The 17,783-nt window shown below is 50.2% G+C and overlaps 6 protein-coding genes across 16 annotated transcripts; 4 read left to right on the top strand and 2 right to left on the bottom strand.

Annotated features, from left to right (window-relative positions):
* The first annotated feature begins 15 nt into the window (after positions 1-15).
* FOIG_03160 (dihydrolipoyl dehydrogenase) lies at positions 16-2,521 on the top strand. 2 transcript variants are annotated; one of them, XM_031200861.1, is made up of 5 exons: positions 16-297; positions 433-497; positions 563-642; positions 709-1,413; positions 1,466-2,521. In XM_031200861.1, the coding sequence occupies exons 1-5, from the start codon at positions 239-241 to the stop codon at positions 2,081-2,083; spliced, it is 1,527 nt and encodes a 508-aa protein (XP_031068385.1). In that variant the 5' UTR covers positions 16-238; the 3' UTR covers positions 2,084-2,521. The 2 variants fall into 2 exon arrangements, with proteins under 2 accessions (XP_031068385.1, XP_031068386.1); XM_031200862.1 differs by having other exon boundaries at positions 433-642.
* A 990-nt stretch (positions 2,522-3,511) lies between these two features.
* On the top strand, positions 3,512-6,003 carry FOIG_03159 (uncharacterized protein). Its single transcript, XM_031200860.1, has 2 exons — positions 3,512-3,963; positions 4,018-6,003. Exons 1-2 carry the CDS (start codon positions 3,731-3,733, stop codon positions 5,507-5,509), a joined length of 1,725 nt encoding a protein of 574 aa, XP_031068384.1. The 5' UTR covers positions 3,512-3,730; the 3' UTR covers positions 5,510-6,003.
* A 574-nt stretch (positions 6,004-6,577) lies between these two features.
* Positions 6,578-11,355, top strand: FOIG_03158 (DNA repair and recombination protein RAD54 and RAD54-like protein). Of its 8 annotated transcripts, XM_031200853.1 has the most exons (9): positions 6,578-6,942; positions 7,102-7,264; positions 7,372-7,539; positions 7,605-8,262; positions 8,309-9,222; positions 9,278-9,396; positions 9,445-9,524; positions 9,579-9,738; positions 9,845-11,355. In XM_031200853.1, exons 1-9 carry the CDS (start codon positions 6,875-6,877, stop codon positions 10,209-10,211), a joined length of 2,697 nt encoding a protein of 898 aa, XP_031068377.1. In that variant the 5' UTR covers positions 6,578-6,874; the 3' UTR covers positions 10,212-11,355. The 8 variants fall into 8 exon arrangements, with proteins under 8 accessions (XP_031068377.1, XP_031068380.1, XP_031068376.1 ...); XM_031200856.1 differs by having other exon boundaries at positions 6,586-6,942; positions 9,579-11,355; XM_031200852.1 differs by having other exon boundaries at positions 6,586-6,942; positions 9,445-9,738.
* On the bottom strand, positions 9,274-11,406 carry FOIG_03157 (uncharacterized protein). The gene has a single exon (XM_031200851.1). The coding sequence runs from the start codon at positions 11,261-11,263 to the stop codon at positions 10,346-10,348; it is 918 nt and encodes a 305-aa protein (XP_031068375.1). The 5' UTR covers positions 11,264-11,406; the 3' UTR covers positions 9,274-10,345.
* Positions 11,407-11,666: 260 nt separating this feature from the next.
* FOIG_03156 (DnaJ like subfamily C member 3) lies at positions 11,667-13,932 on the top strand. Its single transcript, XM_031200850.1, has 2 exons — positions 11,667-12,945; positions 12,997-13,932. The coding sequence occupies exons 1-2, from the start codon at positions 11,962-11,964 to the stop codon at positions 13,576-13,578; spliced, it is 1,566 nt and encodes a 521-aa protein (XP_031068374.1). The 5' UTR covers positions 11,667-11,961; the 3' UTR covers positions 13,579-13,932.
* On the bottom strand, positions 13,744-17,747 carry FOIG_03155 (solute carrier family 25, member 46). 3 transcript variants are annotated; one of them, XM_031200849.1, is made up of 10 exons: positions 17,597-17,747; positions 17,412-17,477; positions 15,933-17,341; positions 15,787-15,856; positions 15,690-15,725; positions 15,491-15,623; positions 15,320-15,412; positions 15,204-15,260; positions 14,669-15,140; positions 13,744-14,610 (listed from the first exon to the last, which is right to left on the bottom strand). In XM_031200849.1, the coding sequence occupies exons 3-10, from the start codon at positions 15,968-15,970 to the stop codon at positions 14,577-14,579; spliced, it is 933 nt and encodes a 310-aa protein (XP_031068373.1). In that variant the 5' UTR covers positions 15,971-17,341; positions 17,412-17,477; positions 17,597-17,747; the 3' UTR covers positions 13,744-14,576. The 3 variants fall into 3 exon arrangements, with proteins under 3 accessions (XP_031068373.1, XP_031068372.1, XP_031068371.1); XM_031200848.1 differs by having other exon boundaries at positions 15,933-17,477; XM_031200847.1 differs by having other exon boundaries at positions 15,933-17,747.
* Between the last annotated feature and the right edge of the window lie 36 nt (positions 17,748-17,783).

The raw sequence follows: 17,783 nt of genomic DNA, 5'->3' as shown, positions 1-17,783 counted from the left end.
CGGCTGACGTCCAGGAAAAAATTACCTGATAAACGGGCGGGCTTCTCTTTGCCGAAGCTCCCTGTAGTGCATTACAGTACTTTACCTTACTGGACTGACTGCCCTGTGCTTTTTAGACGGGTGAGCTTTGTTGCGGCAACGCCTCAACCTCAACCTCGTCGACTTTTTCTACCTCATCCTCCCCCTTCCTCTCCACAATCCGTCTGTCCTCCATTGTCTTTCCCACACAACCCACATCATGCTTTCCAGTCGTTTAATATCACGAGCTGTTGCTCGCCCGGCTTTCCAGAAGTCTACGTACGTTTATACCACCATGCGCTTTGCGACGAATGGGCCCAGGAGAAGCTTGTTTAAGCCCGCTTCTGTTGGGACCAATCCGTCATCGAGGGAAAAATGGCTCGTCGACTAACAATGTTTCTTCCTGATCGATAGGCTCCCCAGCGTTGTCGCTTCCTCTTCGCTGTCGCGATTCAGCCGTGGATATGCCTCTTCAGCTGGTATGTTACCTCCGAGCTCGTCGGAACACCACCCCGAACAACCCGCTAACCGGAATTTCTTGCAGAAGAGAAGGATCTCGTTGTTATCGGTGGCGGCGTTGCTGGCTACGTCGCTGCTATCAAGGCTGGACAGGAGGGCATGAAGGTTGGTTTTATACGGATACGATCAAGCGGACAGAATTGGCTGACCAGATCTTTTCATCTCATATAGGTTACCTGCATTGAGAAGCGTGGCTCCCTCGGCGGTACCTGCTTGAACGTCGGCTGCATTCCCTCAAAATCTCTCCTCAACAACTCGCATCTCTACCACCAGATCCTCCACGACACCAAGGCCCGCGGTATCGAGGTCGGTGAGGTCAAGCTTAACCTGGCCAACTTCATGAAGGCCAAGGAGACCTCCGTCAGCGGTCTCACCAAGGGTATCGAGTACCTCTTCAAGAAGAACGGCGTTGAGTACATCAAGGGTGCTGGTTCTTTCGTCAACGAGCACGAGATCAAGGTCGACCTCAACGAGGGCGGTGAGACCAGCGTTCGCGGCAAGAACATCCTTATTGCTACTGGTTCCGAGGCCACTCCTTTCCCCGGTCTTGAGATCGACGAGAAGCGCGTCATCACCAGCACTGGTGCTATCGCCCTTGAGCAGGTCCCTGAGACCATGACCGTCATTGGTGGTGGTATCATTGGTCTTGAGATGGCCTCCGTCTGGTCGCGACTTGGCTCCAAGGTCACCATTGTCGAGTTCCTCGGCCAGATTGGTGGCCCAGGTATGGACACTGAGATCGCCAAGAACACCCAGAAGATCCTCAAGAAGCAAGGTCTTGAGTTCAAGCTCAACACCAAGGTTGTCAGCGGTGACAAGTCTGGCGACAAGGTCAAGCTCGAGGTTGACTCCGCCAAGGGTGGCAAGCCCGAATCTGTATGTGTATCAAATCCTAGGTTTTGCTTACAGTTCTAACAAACATATCTAGATCGAGTCCGACGTCGTCCTCGTTGCCATTGGTCGACGACCCTACACCGGCGGCCTCGGCCTTGAGAACATTGGCCTCGAGGCTGACGACCGCGGCCGTGTCATCATCGACTCCGAGTACCGAACCAAGATCCCCCACATCCGATGTGTTGGTGATGTCACCTTCGGCCCCATGCTTGCCCACAAGGCTGAGGAGGAGGCTGTTGCCGTTGTCGAGTACATCAAGAAGGGTTACGGCCATGTCAACTATGGTGCCATTCCCTCCGTTATGTACACTCACCCCGAGGTCGCCTGGGTCGGCCAGAGCGAGCAGGACCTGAAGAACCAGAACATCCCTTACCGAGTCGGAACCTTCCCCTTCGTTGCCAACTCCCGAGCCAAGACCAACCAGGACACTGAGGGTATGGTCAAGATGCTCGCTGACCCCGAGACTGACCGCATTCTCGGTGTTCACATCATCGGCCCCAACGCTGGTGAGATGATCGCTGAGGGTACTCTGGCTCTCGAGTACGGTGCTTCCAGCGAGGATATCGCCCGAACCTGCCACGCACATCCCACACTTGCCGAGGCCTTCAAGGAGGCTGCCATGGCCACCCACGCCAAGGCCATCCATTTCTAAGCAATGCTTGAGCGGTCGAAACTGGTTGGATAAGTTGCTGGGTGCCAATGGCTACAGATGGGTCAAATTGGTACCAGCAGGTCTCTTCTGTGCTCTTTGCGGCGAGAATGGACACTCTTGAATGCATAGACTTGATAGCGCGTCTGTAGTCGCCGAGAACATAACAAAAAAGATGACACAGGGTCAAGAGGAGGCCTCGCAAGGATAGTGCGAACGGGATAGAGCCCGGGGCATCTCGGACTCTGGGTTGTGTAAACTAGTAATAATTCTTTCTGTTCAAGCATGATGTATGGAAATCACACGGCAAGATGCGTTGCTTGCGTTCCAAGATTATTAGTTGAGTTCGCAATGCGTGAAAGAAGAATACAAATTATATGATCAATAACTCAAAGTCTATCTTTCGAATTGACTGGCTAAGCCTTTAACTCTTTTACAAAACTTGATTTACAAACTTAGTCAGGGCAAGCTTTAGATCAAAGTATCCAAAAACTGTGTAACATTGAGAACAAGAACTAGGAAAGAGATAGGTGGCTAAGACCAGCACTCCATTCAGATATTATTCTCATTTTCTCGAACCTATTAGTCAAACCTCTAGTCATTACTCGAATGAGTCGAATACGAATTCGAGAATGCGTATCGAATACTTTCAACTGACACAGGCCCCTCGAGAGACACTAGACCCGAACCCGTTTGCAACGGTGGGTTTACAAGGTTGTTCAAGTCGAAAGGTTCTTGCGAGGGGATACACCAGATCAGCTCATTCTCGACCAGGAGCCAGCTAGGGATCTGGATAGCGCTGAGGAGTATGAATATAGGTAGTTGATATTCTTCAAACCCCCTTATTGTTATCGACCCTTTTCAAGTTGTAGCTGGCAGTGAAAGCATCAATTGACTTACGCTGTTGTGAGTGACGGAGAATGCAAAGCATCTGAGCTCACCAATCGGCGAATACGGGTTCTTAGGAACCCGAGGACCTTCACAATAACGGAAATACGGATGTCAATCGTTGTCACTGATCAAAAGCAACATGGTATTGGTGATCCATGGTGCTTTGCTCTGCATATCTCCACCAGGTTGGAGATCCTGTGTCTCGATTGAGTAACTGCTGCCTATATCTAATTTTGGTGCCTAGATTCAGGAACAGAGACTTACGTATGGAGCGAGCCTTTTGTGACAGGAATTGCTGAAATCAGGGACCTAGGAATGTGTGGGATGGAAGCTTGTAAGTCAATGTTGACAAGGGACCTTTGTTTTGAGGTTTCCAACTGGTGGCGGGGTAAATTATTACCTGTCTATCCCCAATTACACTTCAGCCCCTCCGTTACAGCGGAGAGATTGGGCCATTTTGACAGAAGTGAGGTGTGCTACCAGCTGCGCCGCTCCACCGCTGCCGGTGCTAGGAAATGGCACGCACTTCGCTGAAGGAACTGATAAGATGCGGTGAATTGAGCTGCATATGATTCGACCGCAAGCTTAAATCGGCCCCTTTTTAACTTAAACATTTAAATCTTGAATACTCCCACATTCATCCCTCGCTTGGAGACACCCAGCCCTGGACAATTCTGTTGTTTGGTGCAGCAGAGTCCTCCACATTCTTTCTGGCAGTTTTGTTGTCTGTTTTGCCTCTGTTTCAATCTGTCCTTCGCTATGGCCCATAGCGCTATCGTTACAGGCCTGCCGCCTCTGGCAGGTAATGCGCCTGAGAAGACACCGAAGCTTATGACCAGGGACGAGATTGAAGCCTTGATCGCTGAAGGCAAGCATGTCGCTATATTCCATAACCAGGTCATCAAGATGGATGCTTGGATGCCCTATCACCCCGGAGGTGACAAGGCTATGCTTCACATGGTGGGCAAGGATGCTTCTGATGAAATCGATGCGTAGGTCACAAGCAAATCCAGCGTCTAGAGGGTCAATGCTAATCCGATGAATAGTCTACACTGTTTCGAGACACGCCAGAAAGTCCTGCGCTATCGCATCGGTCGAATTGAAGGGACTTGGGAGAACTTCCTGCCGCCTATCCAGGGAGGCGTTTACCGTACAGACGAAGAGATCGAACGAGCTAATGCCGAGGGCGAACCCCACAAAGAACAAGACTCGAGCGCTCCGTCAACTCGTGTCCCATCACCAGTCTTCGACGAGGAAGAGACCGCCGGAGTAAGACAGCGAAAGACCAACAAGAAGGATGGAGCTCGGGCGCCCTCGATATCATCTGCCTCCAGCGTAGAAGAGCCAGATCTAGATGGCATATCGTATCTTGATACCATCACTCGCGAACATATCAGCCTCGACCTCGACAAGTACCCTCCTCCTGACAAGGAAACACAAGCCAAGATCGTTGCCAAATATCGCGAGCTCCATCAGAAGGTCTATGACACAGGGCTTTACAACTGCAACTACAAGGCCTATGGAATCGAATTCATTCGATACACTGCATTGGCGATCGGCTCAGCTTTCTGCCTCCGTCACGAATGGTACGCTCTAAGCGCCTTTCTCTTGGGCGCCCTTTGGCATCAACTCTCATTCACAGTCCATGATGCTGGGCATATGGGTATTACCCATAGCTATTTCATTGATTCTTGCATCGGAGCCCTGATCGCCGACTTTATGGGAGGTCTGTCGATAGGATGGTGGAAGCGCAACCACAACGTGCACCACGTTATCACCAATGCGCCGGAGCACGACCCTGATATTGAGCACATGCCTCTCTTTGCCGTCTCCCACCGTCTCCTAGGCAGCTTGAGATCAACATACTACGAGAGAGTCATGGCCTATGATGCTGTGGCAAAGGTTCTGCTTAGAGTTCAGGCCTGGACTTACTACCCGTTGCTTGCACTGGCTCGTTTCAACCTCTACCGACTCTCATGGGACCACCTCATCATGGGCCGAGGTCCAAAGAAGGGACCTGGCTTGGTTATCTGGTGGCTTGAGATCATTGGACAGGTTTTCTTCTGGACCTGGTTCGGCTATGGTCTGGTATATAACCTTCTCCCTGACAACTGGACCCGATTCTACTTTGTCATGATCAGCAACATCACCGCCTCGCCTCTTCATGTTCAGATTGTCCTGTCTCACTTTGCCATGAGCACAGTTGAGCTGGGGCCTCAGGAGTCGTTCCCGCAGAGACAGCTCCGAACCACTATGGACATCGATTGTCCTGAGTGGCTTGACTTCTTCCATGGTGGTCTTCAGTTCCAGGTTATTCACCATCTCTTCCCTCGCGTACCCCGTCATAATCTGCGTGCGACACAGAAGCTCGTCCAGGAGTTCTGTGACGAGGTCAACATCCCTTACGCGTTGTATGGGTTCGCCAACGGCAACCAGCAGGTTATTGGAAGGCTGGCAGAGGTTTCCCGACAGGCGGCGATCCTTGCTAAGTGCCAGCAGGCGATTCAGAACGGTGACCTTTCAGGCCATCACCATTAGACGAAATACGACCGACAGACTGGCATTTTGCTGTATATATCTGTGCCAGTTTCTGCTTGCAAAATCGTCAAAAGTTTTGCTTAGATTAGACCGATGGGAACTGTCATGCTAGATCGTTTGCGAGGTATAATGATGAATTTATGAATGTTTCTGTCTCACTTTCTCTTCTCGTTGACAATCGTGATCTTGTCTTAGACATTGAGATGTATCACCTCCACAAAGTGTGGTTGTTGGCTAGGTTGGAAGCAAGCTCTGTTCTGTGCAGGACAGTCTGTGGGCAAGTCTTGGTCTAGAAGCTCATAAAGTTTGGATAAACAACAAGTGCCTCGCGTGTGCGACGGATGGTACAACCCGCGAGCATCGAATTTCTTGCTGGGCCATCTGGAGAATTGAGCTGGTTGATTTAGGTATTGGAGTAATGTATGGCTCTCTTCAGATGATAGAAGTTGTTTGGGCATCACAGGCTTGAGGCCTCTTATTAACCTCAGTGAGTCTGGGTCACATGGTGAGTTGTAAGCCGTAGTGATGAAATGTGCCCTTAGCCTCGCCGAAGGAGTTCCTTTGAGGCTTTAGCATTGGGCAGATGAAGAACCGGGCTTGCCGCCCATCACATGGGCCAGTGGTGGTAGTTAAGTGACGTCGATTTGTCGCACGAGGGGTCGTCATGATGCGGGGCAGAAAGCATAAAGCCTGGAAGCGTTTTATTCGTGGACGCGTGCATATTTCATGAGAACGACATTTCGATCTTCATGCGGGTTGATATTTGATTATGCATGTTCTAGAATGGACTTGTTATTGACACTGATGATGGTATAAGAGTAGACATATATTGCTTTGGATTTTGATAGAGCTAGTGCAAGCCTCGTTCATGCAGGCAGCAAGCTGATAGAGTCAACGATTGATAGCAAGTACTCTTGATAGATTTTTCTATAAACAAACAAATGAATCTCAAGGTTCAGCAGGTTGAAACACAAAAGTAGACGCGTTCGTACGTCAGATCACGAGCACGGAGTACAAAGTCCTAAAAGGTGGGCGTCACCCAAAAGTCGAGACTCGTGGGGCTTTAGTGGGGGGTTGGCAGCTCTCCTCCTTCCCTGTCCAGGTTACCATACAGTGCGTGGATGGAAGCAAGATTCCCTGCTCCATCTCAAACGAGCCAACCACTTTGAAACTTAATTCCTACCTACGACAACAACTCCAAGCTTAAACCAAGCTCTACTTTTCTTTACCACTTCCAAGGGACTCTCGTTCGTTCTTATTCTGTCATCATTAGATATCTGTCACCCCTATCTGCCTCCACTGAGCAAGCAAGCTACCTACCGCCATCTCGTCGCGCCTAGCGGACGATGTGAATGAGCTACAGCTATGGATGCCAACATCCAGCGGGCCCTTAATGATAAGCTCTACGACAAACGTAAGATCGGGGCTCTCGAGTATGTCTCACTTCCCATCACAGATATGTATTATATTCCCAGGCATTTTATTGATAGCTCTCTGCTTTCACCTTCGCCAAGAGGTCACACCTCGGTCCGACGACTTACTACCATTACTTTCAAGCTTCATAGATGCAAATGCTGACTTTCATACCACAGGCTTGAACGTGTAATTCGAGATCTTGTCAGTGTCAAGGACTATCAACGAGTTCATGATATTCTGGAGCAGCTGTGCAACGACTATGCGTACGCTGTGCATCAGCCTCATGCTAGAAATGGCGGTTTAATAGGCCTGGCTGCTGCCGCTATTGCCCTGGGTCCAGTACGTTTCAACCTACTAGATCTTCTCGTCTCAATGCTAGATGTCTTCTCAGAAGAGATCTAGTACCTCAGTCTTCCCCAAGAGCCTACATCTAACTTTCAAGCCAGGAACTACCTAGATATCTCGCCAAGATCGTCCCCCCTGTCCTGGCATGTTTCACCGACCAAGATGCAAGAGTAAGGTATTATGCTTGCGAGGCCATGTATAATATAGCCAAGGTTGCAAAGGGAGAAATATTGGTGTATTTTAATAGTATCTTTGATCAGCTTTGCAAGGTATGTTGTCCCTTCCGGTCTTCATATTTGATAAGTCAACCATTCTAATATGCTCGGCTTTCCAGCTTGGGGCGGACTCGGAGCTGTCAGTCAAAAACGGAGCGGAACTGTTGGATCGACTCGTAAAAGATATTGTATCTGAGTCTGCTGCTTCATACGTCTCTATTCTCGAGGCACCGCCGGAGTTCGATGGCGATGATAAGGTATCGCTAGGCGAGAACTCCCACTTGCCTACAGCGTTCTCCCTCCCTCGATTTATTCCACTCTTGAAAGAGCGCATATGGGTCATTAATCCTTTCACTCGGCAATTTCTCGTGGGCTGGATCACGTTGCTCGATTCTATACCCGACTTGGAGCTTGTCACATATCTCCCGGACTTCCTTGGAGGCCTTCTCAAGTTCCTATCCGACCAGAATTCGGACGTGAGGGTCGCCACGCAAACCTGCTTGGATAAGTTTTTGAACGAGATCAAACGCATTGCACGTATCAAAAAGGGCATATTGGAAAGCAAACGCTCTAAGGAGGGTGCCAAGCGGAAACGACAGGACTCGATCGATAGCGAATCGATAAGCCCCGACTTTGAGGAAGGAGATGAGCTCGACTCGAACGCCGCACTCGATGATGATGACGACAGTGGAGAGGATTGGATTCCTGGTCAAGATGTCGAGATAAACTACAAGGAGATCCTCCAGATACTCACTGCCACGCTGGATTCCCCTCTAGGTTTGTTACTCTTGAACTTCCTTGGATACGGCTGACACGTTATCAGAGGAGGATTGTCTCCTCGAATCACTTAGATGGGTTGTTGAATTTCTAGATATTTGTCCCGAAGAAGTCCTTCCCTTTACGCCCAAGATCCTCGCCCATATGCTTCCAGCTATGGCCAGCACCAAAGAAACCATCCATCAAGCAGCAACCCGGGTCAACACATGCCTGATGGACTATGTCGTTTCACTTTCCGACGACTCGGAGTTGAGTCAACCGCCGCCTCCTGCTCAGCCGCCTCAACACCTCTCGACCTCTCGACTGCCAGTTCTCGGAGAAAAGGGGACCGAGGGCAACAACAGCAACAGGGCATCCCTATCAAGCTCCAGAGACCTCGATCTCCGTAGTCCTACACCTGCTCAAGGCCGCTCGATATCGACTCCTGCTGATATCAACATTACGCAGACACAAGCCGATCTGGACTACGCCGCCGCCGTCAACTCTTTGACTCTCCTCTTCCTCAACGACCATGAAGCGACCCGGGTGGCGGCCTTGACGTGGCTTATTATGCTACACAGGAAAGCTCCCCGAAAGGTCCTCGCTTTCAACGATGGCACGTTCCCAGCATTACTGAAGACATTATCCGATCCCTCAGACGCCGTAGTTACCAAGGATCTTCAGCTTCTCTCACAAATCTCAAGGAATACAGAGGACGACTATTTTGCAAATTTCATGGTCAATCTCTTACAGCTTTTCTCAACAGATCGAAAGCTGCTTGAAACTCGAGGAAATCTCATTATCCGGCAACTGTGTTTAAGCTTGAGCCCGGAGAGGATTTACAGGACACTAGCAGACTGCATCGAGAAAGAGGAAGACGTCGAATTCGCAAGCATAATGGTGCAGAACCTCAACAACAACCTCATTACTGCTCCACAGCTAGCAGACGTTCGAAAAAGATTACGAAACCTTGAAACAAAGGTAGGAGAACGCCTCCTACGCTACAATTTAAGACAAGAATACTGACAACTTCAAGGATGGTCAAACGCTATTCGTGGCATTGTTTCGATCATGGTGCTATAATGCTGTCGCTACCTTCTCACTTTGCTTGCTCGCCCAGGCCTATGAGCAAGCTTACAACTTGCTGCAGATCTTGTAAGCCCAGGTGCAACAGAATATGCTACTTAAACTGACACGTTCCAGCGGCGAATTGGACATGACAGTCAACATGCTCATTCAAGTAGATAAGCTAGTACAGCTTATTGAGTCACCCGTCTTCACTTGTAAGCGTAGTCCCCATCATACACTTGTCGTACCCGAACTAACAACCCGTCCAGACTTACGACTACAGCTCCTGGAACCTGAGAAGTACCCATACTTATACAAGTGCATGTATGGCATTCTCATGCTTCTACCACAGTCCTCGGCATTCGCTGCGCTGAAGAACAGACTCAACAGTGTCAGCTCTATAGGTTATCTACATGCGGCACCTCGAACGTAAGTTGAAGATTGCTTTGTAGTGGGCGTGTTGGGCAAGGATTGCTTAGCTCTTGACTCCCCAGCGAGATGTACCGGCTTCTGTGGCAAGCTAACCTGTGGACAGGGCTCCTCCAACTACAAGTAGCTCCAATTTTGACAGACCCAATCGACTCAAGAGCAGGGAAGATGGGAACATACGATGGGTTGAACTCCTGGAAAAGTTCCGAAGTGTGCAGGAACGAGCTAGACGCGCGCAGCGTCAGAACAACATGGACGGTGACGAAATACCACCAATGGGAGTCAGTGAACTCCGCATTGGCGACGGAGCGGTAGATGTCAAAGGCAAGGAGACACGGGGTGTCGGCTTGCAAACGATTCCCCAGAAAGAGCCAGCGCCCGCTCCTCCGGTGCCGGCCAAAAGAATAGGGTTGGGTAGACAGTTTGGAAGATTGGGTGGCGCCGTGGCAGGTAAGGGGCGGCGAAACCCATAGCGACTGATTCCAGTTTGGTTATATAGGTATTGAGCGTTATTTGTCTGGTGTGTCGACTTGATGCGGAAGTAGAGTTGGCAGTGTTCAAGGTTCATTAATGTATAGTATCAGGCCAAGGATCAAATAAGACAAACTCAGCGTCGTCGCTTAACAGGACTTTCACGTTCCACTAAGCCTTCAAAGACAGCATCACGCTGCGATTCTACGGAACGTAGCTGATCTCGGAGCTCTTCGAGTTCTGCTCTGGCCATGTCTGGATTGCTAGGAAGACCTTGAAACGTGGCCAGCTGGAGGTCAAGCTCCTTCTTTCGTGACAACACTGACAAGTATTCTTGCTCGTCGCGAGCGAGGTCGGCAACGGTTGGGTGCGAGGAGTCGGTGGATGCAGCCAGGGCAGCAACCTTGTCTTGAAGCTCAGGTAGTTTGGCGGACAATGCCTTGACCTTGCGCTGCATGTCGAGGTTCTGCTTGGCCAAATGTGCCGGTGGCCGATAGTCGTCTCTCTGTAGCTCTTTGAAAAGTTCCTTGATACGAGCTGCTTCATCGTCTATATGTTTATGGAGAACCTCGACGCGGGCCTTCATCTGTTCAGCATCGTGGATGCTTGCCTGAAGTTGGCACATGCGCTGGCCTAGTGTGTCGGGCTCTGGGAAAGCGACTCCGAATTGAAGAGTCATATTGGCCATAGCATCAAGAGCGGTGTGGCCATCGGTAGGTAGATTGTGTTCTACGGCTTCAATGAGGCCTTCCCTCAGTGGCCGGCTAGTTTTGTCGATCTTCCTCCCAGAGTCGGTGAGCTCCTGCAAAGCAGTTGCTTCAGACTTAGCCACCAGGTTGCGCTCATCATCGGCAGCTTCGTTGACAGAGGCGAGAGCTAATAGGGCTTTAAGGGTGTCGTTGTTGCGCTCGAAAGACGGGACCGGTCGAGGGTGAAATTTGGAGGAGAGCCAGGCGTCAACATAGGACCAATCGCGGGCGGTGGAAGCCGCGATACGAGCAACCGAGGGAGAGAAAATGGCCGAATCTTGACTGAGGAGACGATGATGGGCCATGATTGAGTGCGCCAGAGAACAAGTGAATGAATCTCTCTGTTTTGAATCAAGGAGCGGATTTGGTGTGCAATTCTCCAAGTTTGAGGTGCATCAACAAAACAATCAATGGCGGTCGAGACAGTGACGCCACAGAACCACCCATCCTAGCTGCAGCCCGTGCCTGTCGTTCCCGGTCCCTGTCAATTCATTGATTTGATGGTAGGAACCCCTGCAACTGCAACGGCAGAAGTGATTCGGTCCCTGAGTGTACTAAGTTATAGTGCCCGCCGCTAATTCCTGCAGGCAGAACATGCTAGACCTCTGCTGGAACGGGCTGTGGCTCGAGAGTTTGGGGGGTCTGGATTGGTAGACGAGTACTTGTGGCCACCTATGACATTCTAGACTGATCTATGTACCTGGTTGACAGATGTTAACTTTCCCGGCTAAGTTGACCGTCGCCTTTTCCGGTTGTTGGCTTCTTTCATCAAGTTGAGTTGTCCTTTTTGTCCCTCGCCAATTGCTAAAACCTCCATTCATTCATTCTTTCTTACTGTTCTTCTGTACTCAAACAGACTTTGCCATCGTTGTCGTCGTGTACTCGTCGTCAACTATTGCACCCACTGAAGTTGATGCATTGCCGTTAGTATCCTTCAATCTGTATCGCCTGCGATTTGCCCCTCGACCTATCGTATACTTGGAATCGAACAAACTTATTCAAGATGCACCTCAATCTTGCTGGTCTGGCAGTGGCCGCTACGGCCTTCCTTGCAACTGCCAGCGCCCTTTCGCCGCAAGATATCCCTGCCGATCTCCCTGTTTCGAACCTGTTGACAAAAGCGCAGACGCATCTGTCCCGTGGCGAGACCAACGAAGCCCTCGTCTACTACGATGCTGCCATCGCCCGCGACCCGACGAACTATCTTTCCCTCTTTAAGCGGGCTACCGCATATCTCTCACTCGGTCGAACCTCCCAGGCAACTGAAGATTTCAACAAAGTCCTGTCCCTCAAGCCTGGCTTCGAGGGAGCCCATCTTCAACTCGCCAGGCTTCGTGCCAAGGCTGGAGATTGGGATGCCGCAAAGGCACAGTACGGTCTTGCTGGGAAGGCTCCCAAGTCGGCTGAGTTTGTCGAGTTGGAAGAGGCCAAGCTCGCTGCTCACCTAGCTGACATGGCTAGCAAGGGCGGGAAGTGGGAAGAGTGCGTCAGTCACGCCGGTACTGCCATCGTTGTCGCGAGTCGATCTCCTCATCTGCGTGAACTCCGAGCGCACTGTCGCTTCGAGCTCGGCGATGTTGAACTCGCTCTCAGCGATTTGCAACATGTCCTTCACATGAAGCCCGGTGACACTTCTCCCCATATCGTTATCTCGGCGACTTCGTTCTACGCTTTGGGTGACCTGGAGAATGGCATCGGACAAGTCAAGAAGTGTCTTCAGTCAGATCCTGATTCCAAGATCTGCAAGAAGTTGCACAAGCAGGAGAAGAAGGTTGAGAAAGCATACAAGAAGATCCAGGGACAACTCAGCCGAGGACAGCCTACCACGGCGGGCAGAGCATTGGTCGGTACTGCCGATGATTCTGGCTTGGTACCTGATGTCCGAAAACAGGTGGAGGAGCTTAAGAAGAACAAGAGCATTCCCAAGACCGCTCGTATCAAACTATTGGAGAATTTGATTGAGATGACTTGTCAAGCATACACCGAGGTGAGTTCTTCGGCCTCGTACAATCCCTGAATATCCCTAACTCTATCATAGTCAAGCCACAAAGAAGCCGCCAAGTACTGTGACGAGTCACTGCAACTCAACCCTGACTCTTTCTGGGGCCTTCTTCACAAGGGTAAGGCTCAACTCAAGAGTGAGCTTTACGACGCCGCCATTGCTACCCTTGAGAAGGCCGCCGAGATCCGTCCCGATCAGAAGGAGAAGGTCAACCCAATCCTCAACAAGGCTCACATTGCCCTCAAGCGCAGCAAGACCAAGGACTACTACAAGGTGCTTGGTGTCGAGAACGACGCTGACGAACGCCAAATTAAGTCCGCCTACCGCAAGCAATCAAAGATCTTCCACCCTGATAAAGCCGCCAAACAAGGTATCCCTAAGGAAGAGGCCGAGAAGAAGATGGCCAGCATCAACGAGGCATATGAAGTTCTGAGCGACCCCGAGTTGCGTGCCCGTTTCGACCGTGGCGATGATCCCAACTCTCAAGAGAGACCAAACCCCTTCCAGGGACAGGGCAACCCCTTCGGTGGTGGTCATCCATTCATGTTCCAGCAAGGCGGCGGTGGCGGTGGTCCCAACATCAAGTTCCAGTTTGGTGGCCAACCATTTGGATTCTAGAAAGCACACGACAAATTCTGAAGTTTTGCAAAAGATACTACTGAGGAGTTAAATAGCGAAGGGGTCAACTACAGAGGCAGTTTTGCTTGATCGGGAGGGAGTCTTTGCTGGTATCTACATCTTTACTAGAGATCAAGAAGGGCGGGGCTCTCTCCAACAGGAGTATTGGGGTTAATGGCGTCGGAGTTTCCGTAGATCGCTCACTTACGTCAAGAACAGTACATAGCGAGATCGTATACCTTGAGAATTCTTACTTTATACCGCAAATATCTAAGTCAAATCAATATGTCAATCTATTTGCCTAATTTTCAGTAACTCGATGAAGCGTGGTTGCTCGGCCTCGGCACAATATCACCACCGCCGACGTCGGCGCAACAGCGACATCGCAATGGACATGCTTTGCCACCTTGAGGAACAGAACAAACCCATTGCTCCAATCGGAATAGTCACAGCCTGTGCTAGGTCCAAGATAATGTGAGAATCAAGACCAGTTGGAAATTGTATGTTGTCAAAGCATACCCGCTTAGTATTTTGACATAAGTAATAACAGACAACGTATCATAACACTCCTCCGCTGTCTAACTGCGTGAATCAACACTAGCAATACCTCATCCGTTTCCCATACATGTCGCCGCTCTCCGATTTTTTCGTTCGTAAGAAGTGATGATATTTCTTTATGTACACAATCCGTCGCTTGCCTCGATCTTCACTCAACCGTCGTCCTTGGGAAAGTCGTGGTCATTTGCAAAGTCGGTAGAGGTCCTCGGTATAAAGGGCTCGAACCGAATCGGGGAAGCGTCGAATCAAAAGGTTATTGTTCAAGGGTATTTCGGATGTTGTCGTTATAGTCGTCTCAGTCCCATATCCATGCTCTCTAAAGCGCCCTCGCTCCCAAATCCATCTCTCATGGAGATAATCGCAGGGTGTCGAATATGGTTGCAAATCTATGCAGAGTTGAGGTTTGGCCATCCAAATTTTCCAAGACTTAGATGAGATGTTCAGGCAGCATCGTTGCGCTTGATGAAATAGGACCTGGTTAGGTTTAAATATTAGCTTCAGTTCACCAAATGTAATCAGCCACGTCACGTACTTTGAAAACTCATATGCCGACCAGCAGATGGCTGTGCTGGGCATTGTGGTAACAATGCGAGGTCGCACGCCCTTGAAGAAGCCTCTGACACCGGCTCTTTGATATAATAGGCGACAGCCTCCGATAAAGCTGTTGACACTTCTCACCTCGGGGTCGGTGGAGGTTCCGCGAGTCTGGAGCATAGTCTTGATGACATCCATGGGGGTGGTAAGACCAGCAGCAAAGCCACCAGCAACGGCACCAGCCAAACAATGTGTCAAGGGGTCGTAGTTCTTTGCGGGGTTCATGGCGGTAGAAATAGACTCGTATGCGAGGAACTGTAGAGCTGTGAAAGGGACTGTCATGGATAGCGTCGTGGGGTAAGAGATGTAGAAAGCGCCCAAGCCCTCGGACTTGTAGACATACTTGGCGCAGTCCAGCATGGATCGGTACATCTTGCTCGAATTTTGAATCTGCATGCGCTGCTTGATGACTGTAACGGGTTGTCAGCGACCATGTTCTAGGTGCTCGAAAGGATGCGGCGTAGGGGGCGTACCATCGAAAGGGTTCATGAACGCGTCGCTAGCAATAGTGGCAGCGGCACCACTGGTGGCTATGGAAATTCGGTTAGTAGCTGTCAGATCGCAAATTGGGCAGAAACCGGATATTTACCAGCAGCGAGGGGATGGTGAACACCGGCCTGGTTACCGCCCATAGCATGTTTGACTGCTTCGTATGTTGCAAAGTAGACGGCATGTGCAGGACCTAAACGGTTTTAACAACGGTTAAGACTAGGCCAAGATAACCTAGACTTCTGGCCTGGCCATGACGTGGTTGACTTACCAGCTCCAACTATGACACTAGACATGCCGCGCCATAAGCTGAAGAATCCCTCGGTGCGGGCAATCTGAACGGTATTACGAATGACGCCCGAGTAGGCCGGTGTGGTGCTGGGGTTGAGGATTTGCATTCTGGTCTAAGAATTGTGTCAGACTCGAGATCGACAAAGCAAGCACGCATAGAATGCAGGGCAGAAGCATACCTTGATTGCATCAATGGGATACATGGCAGTGTGCTCCTACAGGAAGACGCAAAATTAGCCCGGTATAACTTGTATTGCTTGTCGGAGGGTTCCATACTGCTATGCCCGCAAAGGCGCCTGCTGCCATGTTCTGCAGCAGGGAGAAGTTGGGCGGGAGGGATTCATAGCTGCGCGAAAAACAGTCAATTTCGAGGCCCTGAGGTGTATATATCCATCTTGACGGGGATGCTGAGTTGTGCTCACTCGTATTCTTCGACTGGCTCTGCACTTGGCTGGGCCATGGCGGCCACAGCTTCCGATGCTCCGCCGAAAGGCTTGGTCTCGAGGGCCGCCAGGTTGGCGACTGGAGGAGGTATCGAGGCAATTGCTGCTATAAAAGTGACGGCGAGCGACTTGTGCCGTAGACGGAGTCGGCTGTGTCGTGTACGGGGTTGCAGGAGGCTCAAGATATGGAGTTGCGCCGGAGGATGGTCGCTAAAACGATGACGATGTCAAAGTTGAGATAAGGCCTAGGTAGGTAGGGGCGAAAAATATGGCCTCGACTTGCTGGAGCTGAAAAGACCGTGCAAAGTGGTTGCTATGTCCGAGCCCTGTTCTTTTTTCGCCTCGGTCTATTCGAATACACCGATCAATGAATGATGAGTCTTGTCGCCGGCAGTTCTGGTGTAGGAAATGCAAGAAAGAAAGTCGAAAGCCGAGCGGAGGCGATGGAGCAAAAAAGTAGTTCAGAGGCTGGTGGTGGTGGTGTTCTACCATTCCACCTTAGTCTGAATTGGACAGCGCGGGAAAAACTCCAGGTCAGGTTAAGTACCTGTAGGCTCTGGAGCTACCCTCTGTACATTATGTCCAGGGCAGTCCGATGTTGTCTAGAATTTTTTCTGGGGATGAGACAGCTCCGTTTACGGCCTCGGAGTCCGGACGGGAGCTACGGCAAGTACCCTTCCGCCAAATTATTGCTGCAAAGCTACCTCCGCATATGCGTCTTCTCTTTTCCCCTCCCCTCCCATCCCCTCCTCTAGGGCCTCTGTCGTTAGAAGTAGCGTGGTTCAGGGAGCTCGGCGCGCCGGCTCAGATAACAATGGACCTACCTTACCCTGTCTAGCATACAGCGAGGTATTTTCTACTGCCAAATTGTGAGGCGAGATACTTGGTGTTGTCCATTTCTCCGCCATCTCCTGTTGCGCTTATATGCCCGCGGAAGTGCAGTTGTATCCATTATCAGTTTATCTACCGCCGGAGCAGTTATGAGGGACTATAATTGCCATCTGTTGAAGTTGGCCCTAGTAATCACAAGTTCATCTTCACTACTGCAACTACCCACGAATGCTGGCCTTGTTACACAACTTTGAGCTGCAAATTGAGGCCTGACATGTTTACCAACACTCTGTTTGTATCCATACATACTGAAATCTGGATATACTTGATCGTTTCTCAGCGCGCATTGGCGCCCAAGATAGGCGTGGTAGGTCACACAGAGATAGAAAGGCCATCTACGCTAGATTAGATGCTCATCTCTGTACGTAAACTGGCCAATTTGCTTATTTGCAGAGTGGATCAGCGTCACTTCATATCATATCATAATCCCTGTAACCGTCTCGTCGGGTTTGGAATCAAGATCAGGATCAGTATCGATCTCTGGCTTACACGAATAGCTGCCGAGGTTAACAGCATGCCGTCACGAGAAATATAAATTTCGGACTGGAACAGGAGGCAGGAAAATACCTTAATAGGGAGATTCCCTTCTTCTTTCATCTTTCACCCATATTCAGTGCCTACTACTTTGCAGATCTGAAGCAAGTCAGTGGCTGGATCAACTCCACAAGAGATAGAGCACCCATGACTGACATGGAGGCATCGTGACCACGAGGCGTCTCCATTCGACAATAAGCATGCCAAGTGCTTCCTACCTTATGTTCAGGAATAAAAAGCGTAGGAAACTTATAACGGCTGACAACAGCACGGGCGGCAAAAGTTAATCAGGTTTGCTTGTAGTACCGATATGGATAAGAATGCTTATATATAAGGAAACATTTCTGGGAAGAAAAAAATTTTAAAAAAAATTGAGAAATTCACTCATGCCCACAGCCATCAGGG

This window comes from Fusarium odoratissimum, assembly GCF_000260195.1.
Source record: "Fusarium odoratissimum NRRL 54006 unplaced genomic scaffold supercont1.4, whole genome shotgun sequence".
NCBI classification, from domain to species: domain Eukaryota; kingdom Fungi; phylum Ascomycota; class Sordariomycetes; order Hypocreales; family Nectriaceae; genus Fusarium; species Fusarium odoratissimum.
This window is presented reverse-complemented; position numbering and strand designations above follow the sequence as displayed.

Excerpts from the sequence above, each read along its gene's own strand:
- FOIG_03160 (XM_031200861.1), top strand. The coding sequence starts at position 239 with ATGCTTTCCAGTCGTTTAATATCACGAGCTGTTGCTCGCCCGGCTTTC. Across the intron at positions 498-562 it reads TGGATATGCCTCTTCAGCTG|AAGAGAAGGATCTCGTTGTT; the intron begins GTATGTTACCTC and ends AATTTCTTGCAG. Across the intron at positions 643-708 it reads CTGGACAGGAGGGCATGAAG|GTTACCTGCATTGAGAAGCG; the intron begins GTTGGTTTTATA and ends CATCTCATATAG.
- FOIG_03159 (XM_031200860.1), top strand. The coding sequence starts at position 3,731 with ATGGCCCATAGCGCTATCGTTACAGGCCTGCCGCCTCTGGCAGGTAAT. Across the intron at positions 3,964-4,017 it reads GCTTCTGATGAAATCGATGC|TCTACACTGTTTCGAGACAC; the intron begins GTAGGTCACAAG and ends TCCGATGAATAG.
- FOIG_03158 (XM_031200852.1), top strand. The coding sequence starts at position 6,875 with ATGGATGCCAACATCCAGCGGGCCCTTAATGATAAGCTCTACGACAAA. Across the intron at positions 8,263-8,308 it reads CACGCTGGATTCCCCTCTAG|AGGAGGATTGTCTCCTCGAA; the intron begins GTTTGTTACTCT and ends ACACGTTATCAG. Across the intron at positions 9,223-9,277 it reads TACGAAACCTTGAAACAAAG|GATGGTCAAACGCTATTCGT; the intron begins GTAGGAGAACGC and ends GACAACTTCAAG.
- FOIG_03157 (XM_031200851.1), bottom strand. The coding sequence starts at position 11,263 with ATGGCCCATCATCGTCTCCTCAGTCAAGATTCGGCCATTTTCTCTCCC.
- FOIG_03156 (XM_031200850.1), top strand. The coding sequence starts at position 11,962 with ATGCACCTCAATCTTGCTGGTCTGGCAGTGGCCGCTACGGCCTTCCTT. Across the intron at positions 12,946-12,996 it reads CTTGTCAAGCATACACCGAG|TCAAGCCACAAAGAAGCCGC; the intron begins GTGAGTTCTTCG and ends ACTCTATCATAG.
- FOIG_03155 (XM_031200847.1), bottom strand. The coding sequence starts at position 15,970 with ATGGCCCAGCCAAGTGCAGAGCCAGTCGAAGAATACGA. Across the intron at positions 15,624-15,689 it reads ATCCCATTGATGCAATCAAG|ACCAGAATGCAAATCCTCAA; the intron begins GTATGCTTCTGC and ends CACAATTCTTAG. Across the intron at positions 15,413-15,490 it reads TAGTGTCATAGTTGGAGCTG|GTCCTGCACATGCCGTCTAC; the intron begins GTAAGTCAACCA and ends AAAACCGTTTAG.